A 20,269-nucleotide genomic window follows, 5' to 3' on the forward strand; every position below is an offset into this window, starting at 1 on the left:
CTCCCCTATGGGTAGCCTGGTGAGAAAATAAGGCAAGACACTTCAAACCTTTCCCCTCCATCTTTTTCTTGGTTCTGCCTACGTAAATCAGCTTCTCCAAGGAGGAGGTATAATCTTTTTGTACTTTCTAGCCAGAAAGCCCTATGAATGTCTGTGGGAATTTGAAAACAATATGCCATCATTTCTGATAGTTCCTCTACAGCTGAAATCAGCCTTAGAGGAGCAATCAGACCTCAAAGAGTAGCTGTTTGCTCTCCGTTAATCATATGAAGAGCAAAGTTGCAAAATGAATTTGCAGCCTCGCTGTCTTTTTCCTCCGTCATTTAATTCCTTCAGTTGTTACAGATCTGCCTGTAGAATCGGGTTCATTTTCTAAACCCCTATATTGACGTAAACCCTTTTGTTGTTTCAGGGAGAACGTGGCTTCATAGGCTACCCAGGGCCCAAGGTACGGTGCCACCCATGAGCTATGCATTCATTTTCCAAGCAATGCAGCCATTGCCTATGGCCCTGTGCAGATTTAGAGCTACCATTTGTGTTTTTCCCCAACTAGGGTGGACCTGGTGACCGTGGTGGTGCTGGAGGCCCTGGCCCTAGAGGAAACAGAGGCCGCAGAGTAAGACCATGACACAATTTTTCCCCTCTGCATGAATGGCCTGAAAGATGCGTGCATCTTTTCCCAGTCAGTGTTGACCTATGCTGCTGGAAGTCCTCCTGCAGAGGTTCATGGAGAGGACTTCTTTGCTCTCTTTCTCTCTCTAGGGAAATGCAGGAGATCCTGGGACACCTGGTCAGAAAGGAGAGGTTGGATACCCTGGACCATCTGTAAGTGTTCATTGCTGATGGAGCCTCTGGCTTCCTCCCTGGAGAGACTCCTGATTGCCTCTCTGAGAAAACGTGGCAGTCCCTATTGGTGTCAAGGGTCAAAAAATATGTCCACCTCCATCTCCTGCTAATTTCAAGCTGGACAAATTCCTCTTTATTTGTCTGGGATGTGTCTCCGTAAATTTCTCACTAGCTGTTGATTGTTGATAAATATTCACCCCTGCACAAACTGCAATGCACAGCAGAAGGAAAAAGTCAAGAGACAGGCTCTTACCAGACACTAGGATTTCCCTGTGGCAGCATGTTACTTAAAGCTCCTTCCAGGAAGTTCTCAGCTCTTTATCATTTATTATCCGGTATAGGATATGGTCCATGATCAAATCTGACTGGCACAGAGCTCCCTAGAAAGGCCAAGGCCACTTGGTTTGCTTTGCATATGAACCTGGAGCATCATAAATATCCCTTTTGGGTTTGGTCTCCGCTAGGTTTACTCCTCACAGGGAAAAACATTTCCCTCTGTTGTTGGAAATACAACTGAAAACAGGCAGGTTTCCCCTTAGCTTCTGCATGACCTATGGGTAAATAATTATTCCAACTGGGTTCGTGGGGCACCCTGAAAATAAACATCGCACTCAGTTTGACTTTATTTTTTAAACAGGGACTTAAAGGTGATAAAGGAGAATCCAGAGATGTAAGTTGGCATCATTTCTCTCTTGTTTTGAAATAGTCCTTTGTTGGCTGTGTCACACATCTCTTTTTTCCTTTTTTCTCTCTCTTTCCTTTTATGTTCTAAAGCAATGTGCGCTTGTGCGGAACATCAAAGACAAATGCCGTGAGTACATTGGTGCTTTGCTAATTCCCTGTCACTACCCTTGCACGCCCATCACCTTCCACAAATGGCACTGACCAAACTGCTTTTTTCCCCCGTCTTTTCCACAGCTTGCTGCTATGGTAAGTCACCTTCAGTCCCTTACACCCCAGTGTGACCGTGTGCCAGAATTGTTTCTCTCCCCGCATACGCGGTATGAATGATTTACCCCTGACAAGGACATGGTCCTTGCACCCTGACAACTATTTGGGGCACTGTTTGTTCCCAACGGACGTTTCTGATAGGTCCCAAGGAGTGTCCAGTCTTCCCGACCGAGCTGGCCTTCGCTATCGACACCTCCTCGGGCGTCGTGACGGGTGTTTTCAACAGGATGAAGCAAACTGTGCTCAGAGTGGTCAACAACTTAACCATCGCTGAGAGCAACTGTCCTCGGGGTGCCCGGGTGGCTCTGGTCACCTACAACAACGAGGTCACCACAGAGATCCGCTTTGCTGACGCCAGGAAGAAATCAGGCCTCCTCCAGCAGATCCAAAACTTCCAGGCGACCCTAACGACAAAGCCACGCAGCCTAGAGACAGCCATGTCCTTCGTGGCCAGGAATACCTTCAAGCGTGCCCGAAGTGGCTTCCTTATGAGGAAGGTGGCTGTCTTTTTCAGCAACGGGGACACGAGAGCCTCCCCACAGCTCAATGATGCCGTGCTGAAACTCTACGATGCTGGGGTTATGCCTGTGTTCCTCACCAGCCGGCAGGACCCGGTTCTCACCAGAGCTCTGGAGGTTGGGGCCATTCACCCTTTCTTTCCTTTTCTGCTCATGATCTTAGTCTGGTTTGCTGGGGACACTGATGGCTTTGGTTCCTATGGGAACTTAGTGAGGTTATGACGAGTCATTTGTTTCCCTGAACTTGGCCCCAGGGTGCCAGCTTCGGTATGAAACCAAAGAAAAGACAGTCCATAAGCGAGAAATGTCTGATTGGACAGAAAGGCAAAGGGTGAGAAGGTAAAAGTCCTGTTGGCAGAGAGAGAGAGGAAGTACAGAGATTTAAAGCAACAAAAAAGCCCCAGACGAGCACACTGAGCACTTGTTCGAGTGCTTGACCCTTTTCTTGGAGTTTATGTCCCTAAACTCGACCCACTGACTGATGTCAGGCCCATTAGGCTCCTCCAAACAGGATCCACCAAAAGCAGCATGCTGAGCAGAGAATCCCTTAGGGTTATAGATTGCCCTCTCCTACTTTGAGCTGAAAACAACAGAAGGCAGCGCTACTAACACCATATTTTTCTCTTTGCATCTCACCAGATCAACAACACAGCGGTTGGACATGCAATTGTTCTTCCAGCCAGTGGCAGTCAGCTGAATGAAACTATCCGGAGGCTCTTGACTTGTCACATTTGTTTGGGTAAAACATCCAATTTCTTCTCTAGACAGTGCCAAATCCTTCCGGTCGCGCAGCAGTCAGTTGTCAGTGGTGCAGAAGGGAAGCCCAGTTGGGAGTTAGCCCTTTTGCTGCTGAAGACAAGGGTTTCATATTCTTAGACTGAGCAGGAAACGTTGGCGTTGGGAACGATGCTCGCTGTTTAGCATGGGTGTTCTCCACACTGTAACGAGAAGCTCCTTTTTTGGCCAGTTGCCATTTTTACAGCCCAAATACCGATAGCTGAGTGCTGTAAAACATGGCCTTCTGCCATTTATGACAGAGCACTTCAGGGATCCCTTTGGACAGAGGAGCGCATAAAAGCACTAAATGCATAACTAAATGTGTTTTGGGATGAAATTACTTTGGTATCAAGTAATGGATCAGTGAATATTCATGGCTTGACAGGAGAATTTCGTATGACACGAGATTTTTACAGCAACAAAGAGGGTCATCTTCAGTTCCTCCAGGTGAGACCTACTGTATTTCTTCCCTAGATGTGTGTGATCCTGATCCTGCCTGTGGTTTTGGTAGTCAGAGACCTGTATTCAGAGACAGAAGGGCAGCCCCAACAGATGTAGACACTGACATTGCCTTCATCATGGATAGCTCGGAGTCCACCACCCCTCTGCAGTTCAATGAGATGAAGAAGTACATTTCCCACCTCATAAGTAACCTGGAAATCAGCTCTGAGCCAAAAGTATCTCAGCACCACGCAAGAGTGGCAGTTCTCCAGCAAGCTCCTTATGAATATGAAACCAACTCAAGCTTCCCGCCAGTAAAAACTGAGTTTTCACTAACTGATTATGGATCCAAAGAGAAGATTATGAATTACCTTCACAACCAAATGACCCAGCTCCATGGCACAAGGGCTATAGGAAGTGCAATTGAACATACAGTGGCTCACATTTTTGAAAGTGCACCAAACCCTCGGGATCTAAAAGTCATCGTTCTGATGATGACCGGAAAAGTGAATAAACAAGAACTTGAATACCTGCAGAAAGTTGTTATCAATGCAAAATGCAAAGGGTACTTCTTTGTTGTCTTGGGCATTGGCAGGAAGGTGAACGTCAAGAATATCTATAGCCTAGCTAGCGAGCCAAACGACGTGTTCTTCAAATTGGTCGATAAACCAGGAGAGCTTCATGAAGAGCCCTTGCTACGCTTTGGGAGATTGTTGCCATCTTTTATCAGAAGTAAGTATAACATCCTGCAGCCAAAGTGCTATGGAAGGGGCAACGGGTGACATCAGAGGGGTTAATCTGCCAGGTTTGGTCTACCTGCCTTTTGGTTGGGTGGACTCTATCCTGACTGCCTCTCTGGGCAGTGGAGCCCACTGAAGTGTTAGTCTCTTTTTATATGTTCTATACTGTTTGGTCTGCTTTGTTGATGCTTATAGGTCTGTCTAGTTGAATATGTCTGGGTTTTGTTCACTTTGGCCTCCCCAGTTCACTCTGTGCAGTCTGTTCTGCCAAGTAGAGTCTATACTTTTGTCTGGTTTGACTTGGACTCTATGGGCTCACCTGTGCCATCTGACCTAATCCTGCCTGGCTTGCTGGTCACATCTGCAACATGTCCCATAAAGTCTGGTCCTCAGCCTTCTGCAACCCAGCAGCCTGCAAGCATTCCCCTCGAGCTCCCTGAACACCCAGCAAATCTTTCTTCCCAACTTCAGCATAAACACCACGTCTAGCAGTCATTTGGAGAGCTCAGGCTGAGATCTGGAGTTGGTTTACGCAGATTTAAGGACCGGATGAACAGGGTTCTTTGCTCGGGGATAAATAATGCTACTGTGTTTGGGATGTGCAGATTGTGCCCTGAAGATTTGCATCTCATCTTAGCTAGAGATCCCAGGCTGGATCTCCAGCCACAGCCAGCTGCCAGAGATCCTAAACAGATCTGACTAGAAAGGACAAGAAAGGGGCCTTTTCTAGGAAAGCTTGTTTTATCAAAAAAGTCCTGAAAATCAGTCTAGTGGGCTAATAAATCACTGATTCAGGAATGCCTTGCACTAAATAGGAAGTAAACACGAGCACATCTTTCCCTTAAAATAAATGTTTACGTTTTCTCAGTTTGCTTTTTCCATTTAGCATTTACAGGAGTTCTGGAAACTATTAACTCTTGAACAATATATTAACTGTATGTTTGGAAGTGCCTTGTTTATAAGAAAGCTGTTTATATGTGACAGACTAAGACATACAGCCCTCTGGTATCGTGTAGTTACTGCTCTCATGTTTGTAAATCAGAATAACAAATCTCCCAGCCCAGGATGCTGCAGTAACCACACCAAACATCAAGAGATATTCCATAACTTTTATCAGAGCAAGCAAGAAGAGGGTTTTTTGTTGTTTTTTTTTTCTTAAATCAAGAAGAAATAGATGTAATGCATTGTTGGTAGGTAAGCACCATCCTCAACACCAGTGTTTAATGCCAGGCTCTCTCTGTCTCCAGGTGACTTTGCTTTCTACCTGTCTCCAGAGATAAGGAAACAGTGTGAGTGGTTCCAGAGTGATCAGCAAGCCAAGAGCCAGAGCCCTGGGCACACTGGGCAGAAAGCAGTGTAAGTAGTGGTTTGTCTGCGAGAGAATGAGCTTTGCTAACAGCCCGTTTGGGGGAAAAGCCTTCACTTCAGAGCCCCTGTTTGGAAAAAGAAAGAAAAAGCGACTTTGATGCTAAAAATCAGGATTATCGGTGTTTTACTAGTTCCTTTAGTGCTGTGTCGAAAGAGCAACAGATATATCTACTAGAGAAGGGTAGACAAGTACACATGTGAAATTAAACCCAAATTTAAAATTATATTTATATATGTATAAAGGATATGAAGGAGGTATATGCTACTGTCATCATGCAGGTCAGGAATTCCAGAAATTACTAGAAATTTGGGGTTTTCCACTCAACAAACAATTTTCGGAGGCTGGGATGCCCCAGACTATCTGATATTCAGGATCCATCACAGAATATATCCTAATATTTTCTGAACAGGAGTGAGAGCTTGTGTCACCAAGACGTGCTCATCGGTGTCACAGAGCTGGTCCTGGCTTTAGGAGGTTGCGCCCCTTGAAATCAGGAACGCTACAGATCTGTCTGCCGAATTCACTCTTATGTGTGTAGAGTTGACTTATAGACAGACTTGGGCCCCAGGTTTCACTGCTTGGCTGTGGGCATACCTAAAGCTGACAAAGACTATTGACCTCAGCGAGGTTCTTGCCAATGGTTTCTACATCGACTCCTCTCCACTTGAAAATTCCGCTTATATAGGGGTGACAAAAGAGCTGTATCAGCCCCTTTTGCTTTGACAGGTACGTGGCACCCAACGTGACCATAAGCCGGACCCTCAGTGCCAGCACCACGGTCAGTACGAGCGCCAAGCCTGTTGCGAGCACCAACGCCCGTGCCAGAACCACCACTGCCAGCACCACGGCCCAGACCAGAACCACCGACCAGACCACAGCCAGCACCGTGGTCCAGGTGAACACCACCACGCAGAGCGCAGCAAGCACCACCACCCACGCCAAAGCCACCGGTCGCACCACCGCGAGCACCACGGCCGCCACGGCAGGTGGCAGGAGAAGACAAGGCGGTAGGTGAAAGGCTCTCCCTATGTGAGAAGGGCCTCTTGCTTGTCTGTACCACAGTGGGCTGCGGCTTTTTTTCCTCCCTAAGAGGAAAGTGACATTTCCCATAGGAAATGTCACTAAGAGGCCAAATGTCGTGCCTGCAGAAAACAAGTTTTTAGGTGCAAAACTGGAGATCTGCACTGGGGGCGTTGAGGCTTTGTCAACTTGGGTTGAGGATTTTGTGCAAAACCGGGTCTGGGGCAGGTTGTCTCTAGGGAAAACACAAGCAGGACATCTAAAGGTGAGACCATCCATCATCTGCTGCCTAGGTCAGCAGTACAGTGACAAAGTGCTTCTCTTTCTAGTGTGGCCTGTTTGCTTTCTATGTTTTCCTCGTAGCATTACCCCTCGGCTAAGTTTTGCTATTTATGGTGATTCATACAGTGGCATGGTTTGAATTCTCCGTCAGCTCATATAAATAGTTAGCCCAGCTAGTTCCTCGCTGACTCAGTGTGGAGACCTATTATTTGAGACTGCTAAAGCTCTTTCCTGTGAGCACACTTCACATAAAAAGGAGTTTTCCCCCGTGTTTTTTTTTTGCAAGGGGGTGCAGGGAGCTCTGTGTTAGCTGAACGAGTAGCAAAGAACATGTGTCAAAGCCCAGGGACGCTTAACCAGTCAATGAATGTGTGTCTCTCTGTAAATAATCAATAAAAAGCAATAACTAAGAGCGATCAGCTCTTACAAGGTTCAGGCTTTCATCAGCCTGCCGGGACTAAACGTTTCTGCACGTTTCTTGCTCCACTTTTGCTTCCAAGCAGTGTTTATAAAAGTTTCATCCAATACTCTGCCATAGCAGGAAAACCTTTCCCTAAGGGCTTCTTTGACCTGTCCAAGGTTACGTTCAATCTCAAACAGGCTTTGCTTGAAGATCTTCAGCAGTTCGGTGACTCCATTGCACCCTGGAGAAGGATTTGACTGGACAGGTTTACAGTTGTTGGGAAAGTTGTGCTGGGAATCACTTTTTTAGCTTTGATTTGCTAAATTGCAGCATATTTTTAAAAAATAAATAAACCACTTGGTAAATCACCTAGGCTATGAGGAAAAAAGCCTCCCCGCAGCGTGCTGGGTGAGGCAACTGAGGCAGCAAAGTCACAACCCGCTTTGCACATGCCACAACTGGCTGCAGATGAGTTTATTTGCTGCAGAGTGGGAATTTGATCCACGATTTCCTTGAGACCTTTCCTCTTCAAGTCCTCGCTTAGTGTTTCTTCTGATTTTGCATCGCAGCCAAGAGCCACGACATCCAGATCTCAGACGTGACGGAGAACAGTGCCAGGCTGCGCTGGGCCAGCCCCGAGCCACACAACGCCTACGCTTTTGATATCACCGTCACCTTGGCGCACGACCACTCTCTCGTGCAGAAGCAAAACCTGACCGGCACCGAGCACGTCATCCGAGGACTCAGAAGCGGACAGAAATACCTCGTCGTCATCACTGGCTACCAGAAATCCCAACCCAAAGTGACCTACACAGGGACATTCAGCACAAGTGAGTACCTCTTGAGGAAAACACAAAAACAGACACAAAAAATGGAAAAAGCCACGTGAGGAACGGAGAATCAGTTGGTACCAAGGATCCCAGTTGTGTCACTGCATGTCTGGCATCCTCCAGACCAGCAGCAGGACCTGGGTTTGAGATGCTGTGAATGCGTGTCCTTGGCAAATGCAAGCTGACACTGGGCTGGTGTTAAATCGACACAGATTCTGGGAGAATTACAGCCAATTCCAGAGGGAGGGACTTGTCTTACTGCGCGCACGGGAGGCTTTGCACAATGGGTCTTGGTGGGGTCCAGCCAGCGTTGCTGTAATTAGTAATAAGAGCCAAACTGGGTTAACACAGAGCAAATTCAGTCCAGCCCGATTGCAAAATAAGCAAGAAAACCTTCTTTTCCAATGGCCATTTCCATAGCCACCTAGCTGCTTTGCATACTGTATTATCAAAAAAAACTCCACAAAAAGCCTTATCTGTGAAGACTCGAGCGCCATATTGGGGTCTCTCCCCCACGCTGGATCCAGAGCCCCCTAAAGTCGCTGTGGTCTTCATGGGGGACTCAAAAAACCCATGGAGGGTTTAGTCCTTTGGGAATCCAAGCTCCATGTGTACAGATCACATGTAAACCTCACCAAACCATTTGGCTTCACCAAAAGTTGCTATGTAAGACACAGCCAATTTTTTTTTTTAATATAGTTTGGCGTCGAGGTGACTTGGCTTGGCGGTGTGGAGAAGTTTGTGCTCGTCCTGCCAGTGTTGCATCTGGTTTCTTCTGGCATTTCAGAGCCAATTTCGGTGCCCACAGAGAGCCTTTCCGTTGGCTTCAGTAGGGTTTGGACCAGGTCTGAAGTCTCTTACCTTCACAAGCAATAAACGTGGCCACAAAAATGTTGAGAAAAGACATCAATGTGTAGAAGTAGCATTGCATGTGCAGAGCTGGAGCTCTCGATGCCCAGGGAAGCTGAGTTTCCCATACTGTAAATCTCAAACGGGAACAAACTGGGCAGGCAGCGGTGATGCCAGCTATGCCCGCAAGCTGTGACCTGTATGCTGGGTAGCACTGTCCTCTTTACCCACACCCATAACCTCCACCAGAGAAAAGCAAATCCAACCCTTCCTGTGACTGCAGCCCCCTCCAGCCCCCTGCACAATGAGCCACGAGTTGCCCTAGAAAGAGTCATGATGCCATATGGTGCATTTCTGCAGGGCATGATGGAATATAAGCCATGTTCTCCTTTCCATCACAAGGGATTTCTTCCCCTGGTGACAGTCCTCCACAACATAGTTCCTAGAGGGATAACCTGCCCATGGCAGGAGGGTTGGAACTAGCAGATCTTTAAGGTCCCTTCCAACCCAACCCATTCTGTGATTCTATGTGAGGTTGTGATGTGCGTGTGATCAAGGAGAGGCATGCAAAGCATGGCCAGTCCTTGAGGACAGCAGGGGAACAAGAGAAGATCCATCATGGACTATTTGCTCCCCTGGAGGAAGCCTTTTTTCCCTGCCCTCTCTAAGGCCAGAGGAGCAAAGCTAAACGGGCTACAGAAAGGCCACGTCTGCTCCTCCAGAGCTCTCTGGTTGCATGCTGTGGGGTGAGCAGGGGCCATCCAAAGCAGTCGCCTGGGCCTCCTTCACAGTAACCCCCGAGGATGAGCCCGACCGTGCAGCAGAGCCACCAGCTGAGAAGAGCAAGCCGAACCCATCCCGGCGTGGCTGGGCGGTTGTGGATTACTCATCCCGTCAGCTGCCTCCAATAAACACTTCTGAAATGTATGTGCTAGGGTAAACAGATCCAGACCCGACTCCTGCGACTTGTGCACGTCCCCCGTGCTGGAGCTGGGGCCAGGGAGTTCTTTCCTGGTTGCGCCAAGGGCGCTGCAGAAGATCCCCTTGGCTGACCCCTCTGCTTCTTCCCTCCAGAGACCCCAGCGCAGACCAAGGTGTCCCTGGCCAACGTGATGCTCAACGCCGAGCCGCTGGAAGGGCCTGAGAGTGGTGAGTAAGGGCGATAGTGGGAGTGCTGGGCTGGGGGGCTCTGCCAGGAACCTCACCGAGAGCCTGGCCATTTGCACCGATCTTCCCTTTGCCTGCCCCCAAATCCAGCCTTTCTCAAAGCCCTGCTGGGACCAAAGGATCTGCGAGTCCTTTGCTTCACAGAGCCCGCAGATGATGAGCTAGATGACAGCCTTGTCCATGCAGACCTGAGCCCTGTATTGGAGTCTCTGCCCCATGCTGGATCCAGAGCCCCCTGAAGTGGCTGTGATCTTCATGAGGGACTCAAACCACCAGATCCTGTTTCCATCAGAAGGATGGGAGATTAACCAGGGCCCAAGCACTGGCTACTCTCCAGGGATAGGCTGTGCCCCGTGGCCTTTCCAGCATGTGTAGATGGAGGTGTAGACATAGCACATCACCTGATGCTTGCTCACTCCCTTGCTCCTGATTTGCGGCAAGGAGTAGGTCATGGCTCTCAAGAAGGGCTTGACCAACAGCCAGGGATTGCAGGGCTGTTAATGTCAAACATTGTGTAAATTTGGCTAATTGGTAGCCTCCCTCCAGTTTCACCCACCTGTCCGTCCCTTGTTTCTCCACCACCAGTGGCGTATGTATTGAACTGCTCAACGGGCAAGCTGTCAGATCCTACTCTGTTGTTTATCCCGTTAACTTGCATCAATAACCCATAATAATCACTGTAGCTGTTAATACGACATCTCATTGCTTTTGTTGACATGAAACTCATTACGTCAGCGCTACTACACTCAGTCGTACCGCGAGTGCCAGGCTGCCACCCTTCCTCCACGGGTATGGAAGGGCTCTCGGCCTTTGTAAAGCAGCACAGCCCTGTCACAGGCACCAACTACGGATCTGGCATCCAAAATCCATCCCCAAGTCATCACTCTCATGTTTTTCTTCAAGCATTTTGCCTGTGCTGTGGCTTGTTTGCACCCCGAGAAGATTTGAGAGCGTGGGGAGACGCTGCTGCTCAGCACGTTCAGCCAACGAGCACTGCAAAGCTGCTGTCGGGGTCCGGGTGTTTGCGTTGAAAGGGATGAGCATGGACCCTGGCTGGTGGTACCACCAGAGCTTGCTGCAGCAGAGGGGCTGAGGGCTGGTGCTGGTCAGGGACCATCTCATTTCTGCCTTGCTGCATGTCCCACCCTTCCCATGTGTTCCCACTCATTCGGTTCCCTCCCCAGCACTGACATCCCCTCTGAAGCCTTCACCTGGCTTGTCCCTACCAGGTGACACGCACCCCCATGGCTTTGTTTAACCCCTTGTGTGCCAGCCCTTTGGAAACGAGGTGTGTAGGCTCGTGTAGGTCTGCCCGAAGGAAAATGGATGTGCTGTGTACTCACTCTGCGCTTCAACGCAGACCTCTCAATCTCTCTTGTTGACCCCCCTGTAGCAAACATCTCTGCCCAAAGATTGATGGCAGCTGGCAATTTTGGGAGAAACATTCCCCAAGGATGCTAATCCAAAGTTTTTCAACAGGCTAAAGACATTAAACAGGGCAGGAGATATGGGATGGGTTGTTTAGCTGAGTCTTCTCTAGTTCTCTGTGCAACGGGAGAGACCCACGCGTAAATCTTCCAACAGACCTCGGAGGGAGCCCCAAATTCTGCCCTGCCTTATATAAGCAAAGCAGCCACTAGCACGAATGGCCTGTCTTTGCTAATAAAAACTCTGAGATTTGGACCTAAATTAACATTTCTGAGCAGGAAAAGAACATATGTTTAAATCTTCATCAAGCCTTAAAGTCTACCAGGTGTGGCTTGACTTCAGAGATAAAACAAACACACTTAAGGATTAAAAGTTACTTCCAAGACAAATATATTTGAGAAAAGACAGTGGGGAGTTGTGTGAGGGCCCGATCCAGTGTGCACCAACGGGGAGTAAGGGGCTCCCACCACTTTGGGCCAGGGACTTGGGGCTTGGATGCACAACGAAATCAAGAGTGGGGAGAGGCAAGCTGGAGGCTGGGGAAGGTTTGCATTCAGTGAGAGAAATCATACAACTAGGAAATGCCACCAGACCTATACTGGGCTTTTTTTTTTTTTCTTTTTCCTTCTCAACCTCTTGGCTTTTTCAGCTTTTAACCCTTTCAGAGTTACTTAACCTTTGCACCTTTTGACATGCAGATTGGCCAGACCCTTGCTTGCTGGACTTTGACATGGGCATGCAGTGCAAGGACTATCAGATTGTGTGGTTCTTTGACTACAAAAACAAGATCTGCAGCCAGGGTTGGTATGGTGGCTGCGGTGGTAATGCCAATAGATTTGAGGCCGAAGCTGAGTGCGTTAGCAAATGCTTGAAACCATGTAAGTACCACGTGGGGATTAATGCTTTTGTATTTTATCATATTGTCAAATAATGTTTGGATCGGAGAGAAAACAGCGTTTAAAATCCAAACCCACGCACTTTTTCCTCCAGCAGCAGCTGAGAAAGCGATGCAGCAGCCACCCCTTGAGAAAAGATTATCGTCAGGTAACATCCCCAAAAGATAATAATCACAAACCAAAGCAAATTCATTCTTTCATCTTGACCATTTCATAGCATGCATCGAAGCTTTTCCAACACAAGATCACCAGTACTATAGACTTGTTTTTTCACTTGCTCCTTGACATGACCATACCCTACCATCTGCTTTGCATGAGCAAGTCACTTTGCATGCCTGTTGTCACACCAGCACACGTTGTGTTTGTAGGGCCCGAGTACAAACCACAGCTATGTGGCAAAATCCTGTGCTGGGTTTCACAAGGAGCGTGTGGTCGCTGAACCGGAGCGTGGCGCGGTCCCAAAGCAATTCATGTTATCGCGGCGTGACTAACTGATGCCACCACTCAGCAGCGTGCCTTTGCTGAGATGCAAAGAATTGCAAACGTCTCACTGCCTGTAACCAAAACACTTGATGGAAAACTACTCCACGGGCTTGGGTCTTGTGCGCAGATGTTTTCCTTTTGCAGCAAGAGCTAAAAAGCAAAGTTGAAGGAGAGGCCCACAGGAAAATGGCAAGTAACTCCTCAAGGAGTTTCTGAGATTAAGGGGTTGTGTTTGCAAACCTCTTCAAGACTTGGGAAGGAAGTAGAGACTTGCCATCACCTGTGCTGGTGTGGGATGGGACCCTGACCCCAGCAAAGCCTTGCTATCATCCTTGCAGGGATGGGAGTGAAACCTAGGAGTGAAGTAGACTCTAGTATCTAATGGCAGGGCTTTAATCCTCATAGGAATCATGGAATCATAGAATCATAGAATGGTTTGGGTTGGAAGGGACCTCAAAGATCATCTAGTTCCAACCCCCCCCGCCATAGGCAGGGACACCCTCCACTACACCAGGTTGCCCAAAGCCTCATCCAACCTGGCCTTGAACACTTCCAGGGATGGGGCAGCCACAGCTCCTCTGGGCAACCTGTTCCAGTGCCTCACCACCTTCAGAGTGAAGAATTTCTTCCTTCTATCTAATCTAAATCTCCCCTCTTTCAGTTTAAAGCCATTGCCCTGTGTCCTGTCACTACACGCCCTTGTCAAAAGTCCCTCTCCAGCTTTCATGAGCATGGTTTTGAAAAGGCAAATTAAGGACCCCTCCCACCCATTTGATTTTCTTAGGTGTGTTTTAGGCTGCTTAAATCAGACTTAGGAATTTTTGTCACTGGCAGCGGTGCAGCCTGAGTCCAACCCCTGCAGAAATATGCAAGCGAGCAAAGAGAAGGCCACCACCAGCCATGGAGCTGCCTGGGGCTGCAGCAGCTTGCAAAAGGAGATTGCAAGGTGCTTCTGGGCTGCAAACGAGCATCCAAAGATCCACTGGTTGCAGTTTGAGGACTTTTCAGGCAGAGGAAGCAGCATATGGCTTGTTCAGAAACCCGTGGCTTCAATCTAGAACAGGATTTCACCCTCACAGAGCAGGGAAGCCTCCCTGATGTGTTTTTCTCCAGAAGGCGCGTGTTTCTGCTAGCCTCATCCCATAGACCAGCCCCTTCTGATCATCGTCACATGCCTTGATGATGTTTCCAGCAACTGTTGTTCAGGCTAAAGTGATATTTCATGAACTTGGCACCGTTCTGCCCTGGGCAGATAGTCAAGAAAAGCAACCGAGGGGCCCCGGAGGGATGCTCGCGTCTCTGCCCGCCCTGCCAGGGTCCCCCGCTCTGTTCACTGCTTTATTCTCTTTTCATTTCCTGCAAAACCAGAGCTTGGATCCACCATGGGAACAGAGACACAGGAGTTCACGTGCAGCTCAGCTGTTGAACTGCTGGGCGTTGGGTTGGGCTCTCGGTTCAGCTCACAGCAGGTACTGGAGCACGGTGATACACTGGGAAACAAGTTGGTCTCCCAAACCTTAGGGCTTTTTGGGTGCAAAAACACACCCCAGACCCACCTCCCATTTGAAGCCTTTTAAATGCTGTGATAACCTTTCCTTCTTGCAATTTTTATTTCTTATTTTGTTTTTCTTTTACCATGACAAAATGAAATCTAAGTGCAACTGAGGAGCCCAGGCACTTTTTCGCCATGAGATGAATTAAAAGCCCGGCTTAAGGAGGCTGCCCCATTTTTTGAACCTGCCAGAGTCAATCACAGCTTCAAATGTGTTTTAACTCCCTAGTTCTTGCTCTCCATCAATTCTTTGAAGTTTTTGGAGAAGCCTTTGCTTCATGTGTTTTGGGCTGGAGGTTTTTGGTAGGGGGAGAGAGTTTTCAGTTAAAGTGCCAGCCAGGGGTTCAGCCAGAGCAGTTGCTAGATAGTGTTTGATGGTTTTGGAAGGCAGGGAAGAAGGGAGATGGACTTTGAGAAAAAAAAATAATCTGAATATAAAAAGGCAAAGAACCTGCCAAAGGCGCAGAATCATATAATGGTTCGGGTTGGAAGAGACCTCAAAGATCCTCTAGTTCCGACCCCCCTGCTGTGGGCAGGGACATGGGGAAGCTTTTGGCTGTAGGAGCCCAAACTGGAAGGTCAATATTGATTCCAAATTCCAAGGAAAAACAGAGATTAAAAAAGAAATCCTGCTTCAAGAAGCTGCACTTAGAAGGGGGCGATGGGCAAGAGCATCCCTGCAGACATGTATCCTGTCTCGGAAAGGACATATTCCCAGCTGCTCCTATCTAACCACTAAACCCACTGCTCAAATGAACCTCCCCACCTCTGTCCCGACCGCAGCACAGACCACTGGGGTCTGACCCCTTTGACCGCAGCGTTGCTCCGGCAGCGATCCGTTCGGCCACTGGCAGCACGGAGGGACTCCTGCACGCAGCAGACGAGGGGAAAACGCAATTAAAACGAGCGGGCAGAAAGGGTTTAGATGTTTGGCAGGGTCTACCCAGAAGCATACCTGTGGCTGGGGTGCAAGGTCCGTGACACTGGTCTGGGCATTTCCACATCCATCCCAGGAGCATCCCGGGCTCACCGCAGCGTTCCTGGGCTCTGGGCAGCTGCCAGCACCAGCCGCAATTTCCTTTCAAGTAAACCCGCCGCAGGAGATTTCTTATTTTCTAGGGGCTGCTGCCAGACCTACTTTCTAGTCAAGATTTCAGGGATAATCTTCTGGGCCCTTCTTCCCATGAAATCTTTGGAAGAGTTTAGCGTCCCTTTGCTTTCACCAGACCCCAAAGAAACTTGCTTGCAAATGCACCTTTTTAAATACTCACCCTCTAGTTATATAATGTATAGTTTTCTATATTCATCTGTGGGTACATTGAGGCTCTGTTTCTGGTGAGACAGAGACCTGGGAAGAGCTCTCAGCCCCCTGCAATTAGCAGCTGATTGCTTGGGACAGGCAGAATCATAGAAAAGTGAATATAAAATTATTTTTTACCAGCATCGAGCGCTTGATCTCACAGAATCCTGCCTTGACGTGAGCGTGTCCGAGGACCACAGCTAGACCAGGCACCTTGACTGGTACCAAAGAGCTACTTGTGGGTGCCCTGTGTGATTCAGAAGGGACTACAGAAGCCTTCGGGGCTGTTAACCACAATTTCAGACAAGTCCTTTAAGTAACTTGATTTCTGGCACCCAAATTACAAAAGGCAAGATTATCCCAAGATAACTTCAAGACCTGAACGTCCTCAGCAGTCACTGCTGGTGTACTTTATATGCATTGATTTAGATTTGCTTTTGGAAAGAAAAAAAAAAAAGGTAAAGGACGTTTTTCCTTAAAAAAAGGGTGCTGGTGGCAAATACCCCTCTAGTAAGTGGAACTCCTGTCTGCCTAACTTCCCTATCTGACTCCCATCACCCCCATTCATTTTTTGGTGCTGGCTGCTTTACTAATTTACTTGTTTGACTGATGACTTATGCTTTTCACTCATGCCCAAGGCTGGACACCAGCAGCTTGAAGCTGTACCACTGATAAGTGGCAGCGATGAGCATGATACCAGAAATTTTGGGGATCTGCTTGACTCAGGGCTACGGTAACAAAGCTTTCCCAGGACTAACTGATGGCTGATGGTTGAGCAGAGGTGACATGAGCTGCTTTTGCATCCCTGTCTGCAGGGAATGCCTTATTCAGGACTTGATGGGGAATTAGCGGCTAATATCAGATTTTTTTACTTTTTTTTTTTTTTTTTTTAATTTATTTGGCAATTTCATTTGTCGTGGTTTTTGGACTGAGGGTCGAGACAAGAACCGAGAGGGAGCACCCACCAACCACGGTCCCGGGCAAAACATGACTCAGGCTTTCTTCTTAAAACAAAACAATTTATTAACAGTTACTTAACAAGAGACACAAGGGAACGGAACCGGTTACTTGAGAGGACAAAGAGAAAACAAGGCCAGATCTTAAACACAACAACCACCCCCCCCTCCGCTTTCCTTTTGTTCCCGGCTCTACCTCCCCCCCAGCTACGCAGGGGGACAGGGAATGGGGGGGTGCAGGTCAGTTCATCCATGTTGTTACTGCCGCTGCTTTCTCAAAGGAGGGGGAGTCCTTACACCATTTTTCCCTTGCTTCAGTGGATCCCCTACTCACGAAGAAAATCCCCACGCTTTTCCAGCATAAGCCCTGCTCGCAGGATTGTCATCCTTCCCCATGGATCGCACCAGTTCGGGCTTTACCAGTCTCGGCCCCTCAGGGAGCTGCTGCCACTCGCGTCGGCGTGGGGCGTCCCATGGATTCCAGATGCCTCCACGACCTCGTCGTGCATCCCATGCCCATTATTAACAGCACCTCGTTGTGCATCCCCTGCCCATTATTAATAGTACCTCGTCGTGCATCCCCTGCTCCACGACCTCTCCTGGGCTCAGGCATCTCTTCCCCGACGTGGGTTTCTCCACGGACCACGAGTGGGTCTCTGCTCCGCCGAGCACACCCTGGCTGCAGGGGGCCGCCTGCCATCTTCACACCGATTTGCAAGGGAAACCTCAGCTCCAGCACAGCTCCTCCTGCTCCATCTTGACTGACCTGGTCGTTGTGGTTGTTTTCTCTTAGATCTTAATCCTCTCTGGGGGAGCTCGGCCCGGCGGGCACCCCGGGAGCGAGGTGCTTCCCGAGCCCCCCATGCGACTCCCCCGGCACCATCTTGAGCACATGGCGCCGGCCCGGGCCCGGGCAGTCGCCCGGCCGGGAGCCGGGAGCGAGGGCAGCGCCCTCTGCCCCTCTCCTCGCTCCTGGGCAAAAGCCCCTTTCCCGCCCCTTTGTCCCAACTTAAATAGGGCAATTCGCAGAGGTGCCAATTTGGCTCAACCTCCCCCGGGGGGGATGGGACTCAGATCTGGTGGCACAGGGAGCAAATCCCCTCCCCTGCCACCAGAACCGACCCCCCCCCCCCCCATCAAACTATCACATCATTTTAAAACATGCAGGTACTTTGTTATTTTGTTCCCCGCTCACCCAGCAAGGATGCCACAGGGCGGTGTGTGGTAGATCCAGGAGCATCTTCACACAGAAGATTGCTCCTTTCAGGGGAAGCCAGTATTTTTAATAGGAAAATGATGGTGCCAATACTTTTCCCCTTGCAGCCCAGCCAGTCCTCTCCCAGTTCTGAGACCTGCCAACTCATTTCCTGCAAATCCAGGGGATTTGCAGACAAACGCTGCCGTGCAGCGCTCTCCCTTCATCTCAGCATCGCTCTGTGGATGCGTGACAGCAACATGGCCGAGGGCTTGTGGATGAGGGCTGCTGTCCTCTTGGGCAAGGAGATCCGAAGAAATACCTTCTCTTTGCAAACTAAGAGATGGGACTTAGTCACAGGAGACGTGCAAAGTCTACACTGGGGTTGCCATTTCTGAGCTTGCATGCCAGCCCTGCCCACAGGCATTTCTCTGCCATGCACCTACATTCAGAGAGCCTGTTGTTTCTACTGCTGACTCTTCTTGCTCCTGCTTTTATCCGCAGTCACGGATATCTGCCAGCTGCAAAAGGACGAGGGGACCTGCAGGAACTTTGTGCTGAAATGGTACTACGACCCCAAGACCAAGAGCTGCGCCCGGTTCTGGTACGGCGGCTGCGGAGGCAACGAGAACAGATTCAACACGCAGAAAGAATGTGAAAAAGTTTGTTTTCCTGGTAAGCAGCATCCCTGTGGCTGGAGAGGGGGGCATTTCCAGTCCGGTGCACGGCTGTAGTGAGCTTGGTTGTGGTGTTCTGGACTCCAGAGCAAGTCCTGGCAATTAACTCCCCCCTCAATATCCCGCAGGGCTTTGCCACACATGGAAAAAAAAACTAATTTATTTTCTCTTTTTCCATCAAACCTTTTTAGGTAACATCAACCCTGGCGTGGTGACGACAATAGGAACATAGAGCCAGCGACCTGCCAACACATACCTCTGGGACAGCCAGGAGCATCAGCCGTTGCCACCTTACCCCTATAGAAGCTAAGGGTATAGACTACCTTGCACTGTACTATTTCATGCTTTTAACTCCCGAGCAAACCTTGAAGAAAGTGTTTTGCTGCATGACCTATCAATATGGTGCTAAACTGTTTGTGGACTGAGTGCTACATGTGTCCGGGTTATATTGTATAGCTTCAACATTACCAAATATTTACCTAATTGCAGATTGTTATTGTCTCTCAACACCATCTCCAAATCACCCTTTCTTTCCGATTCCGGCAGTCTGCCTGTCTAAGGCAAAATAAAAATGAGACCAAAAAAAAAAATCATAATAATTTCACTGCAACTGTTACATGCTTGCTTTTATCGTTTTCATAACTGAGCATAACTTTACAGGGGAAGCCTTTGTGTAAGAGAGTAGTTAATTCTGATAAATAAGCGGTTTGATTCGTCATTCTTCCTTTTTTATTTTGTTTTTTTTTCTCCTTTTGCTGGATTAGATCTCAAACTAGATCTCTTGTATGCATTTGTAACACACGTGGCCAACCAAACTAGCAAGGAAAAGGAAGCGAGGGGTTTCCAAATGCAAATGCACTGCTGGGACCAAGGCCTCAGTTAACAAATTTTTAAATTGTGGTGTAGGATGCCTCTGGCATTCTTCTGATGTTGTATGTTTTATAAAATACAAAGCAAAGCAATTTGGGGAGGGAGGGCGGCGGGCGGGAGGGGGATTTTATTTTTATTGTGGATTCTGTGTCAGGAAGTCTATACAAAGAACTTTTAAATAAAGTCTAATGGAGATTTTGAGAAATTCACGGGTTTGTCTTTGTAAAAGCCATGGTGGGCATCAGTGGAGTCATTTCCCAGGGTCTGGAAACCATTTCTTTGGAAGGAAATCCCAGTGGTTTCCTCCATCCCAGGGAAGATGGATGGAGTACTGATATCTAGAGGGCCGCCACTGAGATGCTGCTGGAAACCTGGAGTTTTCCAGCTTGGAGAAAGTGGAAACCAAGATGTCTCGGTTGTGAAATCTCCATCCTGGAGGAATTTAAACTCAGCTGGATGTGGTCCTGAGCAACCCAGCCTCAGCTGGCCCTGCTTTGAGCAGAGTGTAGGACCAGAGGCACCTGGAGGTCCCTTCCAACCTGCATGACTTAACGACCCCATGGGCATTTTTCGGGTGTCTCCTGTGCTGTCCATAGCCATGACAATTTTTACCCCAGGGTATTCCTGTCCTTATCTGAGCTCCCCCAAGGAAGCTAAAATTCACAGAAACAATGCACGTTTCCCTGCCTCTCCAAAAATCCCCTCTACGAGCACAAAGC

At 48.6% G+C, this 20,269-nt stretch overlaps 1 protein-coding gene across 4 annotated transcripts in view; it reads left to right on the plus strand.

The window, feature by feature from the left end:
- COL6A3 (collagen type VI alpha 3 chain) overlaps positions 1 to 18,912 on the plus strand; it is a 57,491-nt gene extending 38,579 nt beyond the window's left edge. For 2 of the 4 annotated variants that reach the window (XM_086615462.1, XM_086615463.1), the window contains exons 29-45: positions 413 to 448; positions 554 to 616; positions 763 to 825; positions 1,484 to 1,516; positions 1,621 to 1,657; positions 1,765 to 1,776; positions 1,939 to 2,432; positions 2,955 to 3,054; positions 3,567 to 4,265; positions 5,521 to 5,629; positions 6,369 to 6,649; positions 7,917 to 8,177; positions 10,101 to 10,175; positions 12,320 to 12,499; positions 12,612 to 12,665; positions 18,508 to 18,678; positions 18,872 to 18,912. In XM_086615462.1, the coding sequence (XP_086471588.1) occupies positions 413 to 448; positions 554 to 616; positions 763 to 825; positions 1,484 to 1,516; positions 1,621 to 1,657; positions 1,765 to 1,776; positions 1,939 to 2,432; positions 2,955 to 3,054; positions 3,567 to 4,265; positions 5,521 to 5,629; positions 6,369 to 6,649; positions 7,917 to 8,177; positions 10,101 to 10,175; positions 12,320 to 12,499; positions 12,612 to 12,665; positions 18,508 to 18,678; positions 18,872 to 18,912 (2,709 nt within the window). Of the gene's footprint in view, positions 1 to 412; positions 449 to 553; positions 617 to 762; positions 826 to 1,483; positions 1,517 to 1,620; positions 1,670 to 1,764; positions 1,777 to 1,938; positions 2,433 to 2,954; positions 3,055 to 3,566; positions 4,266 to 5,520; positions 5,630 to 6,368; positions 6,650 to 7,916; positions 8,178 to 10,100; positions 10,176 to 12,319; positions 12,500 to 12,611; positions 12,666 to 18,507; positions 18,679 to 18,871 lie in introns of all 4 variants that reach the window. The other 2 variants (XM_086615464.1, XM_086615465.1) reach the window with 1 other exon arrangement.
- Positions 18,913 to 20,269: the final 1,357 nt, after the last annotated feature.

The sequence above is a fragment of the Tauraco erythrolophus genome, chromosome 8 (assembly GCF_009769465.1).
Source record: "Tauraco erythrolophus isolate bTauEry1 chromosome 8, bTauEry1.pri, whole genome shotgun sequence".
Taxonomy (NCBI): domain Eukaryota; kingdom Metazoa; phylum Chordata; class Aves; order Musophagiformes; family Musophagidae; genus Tauraco; species Tauraco erythrolophus.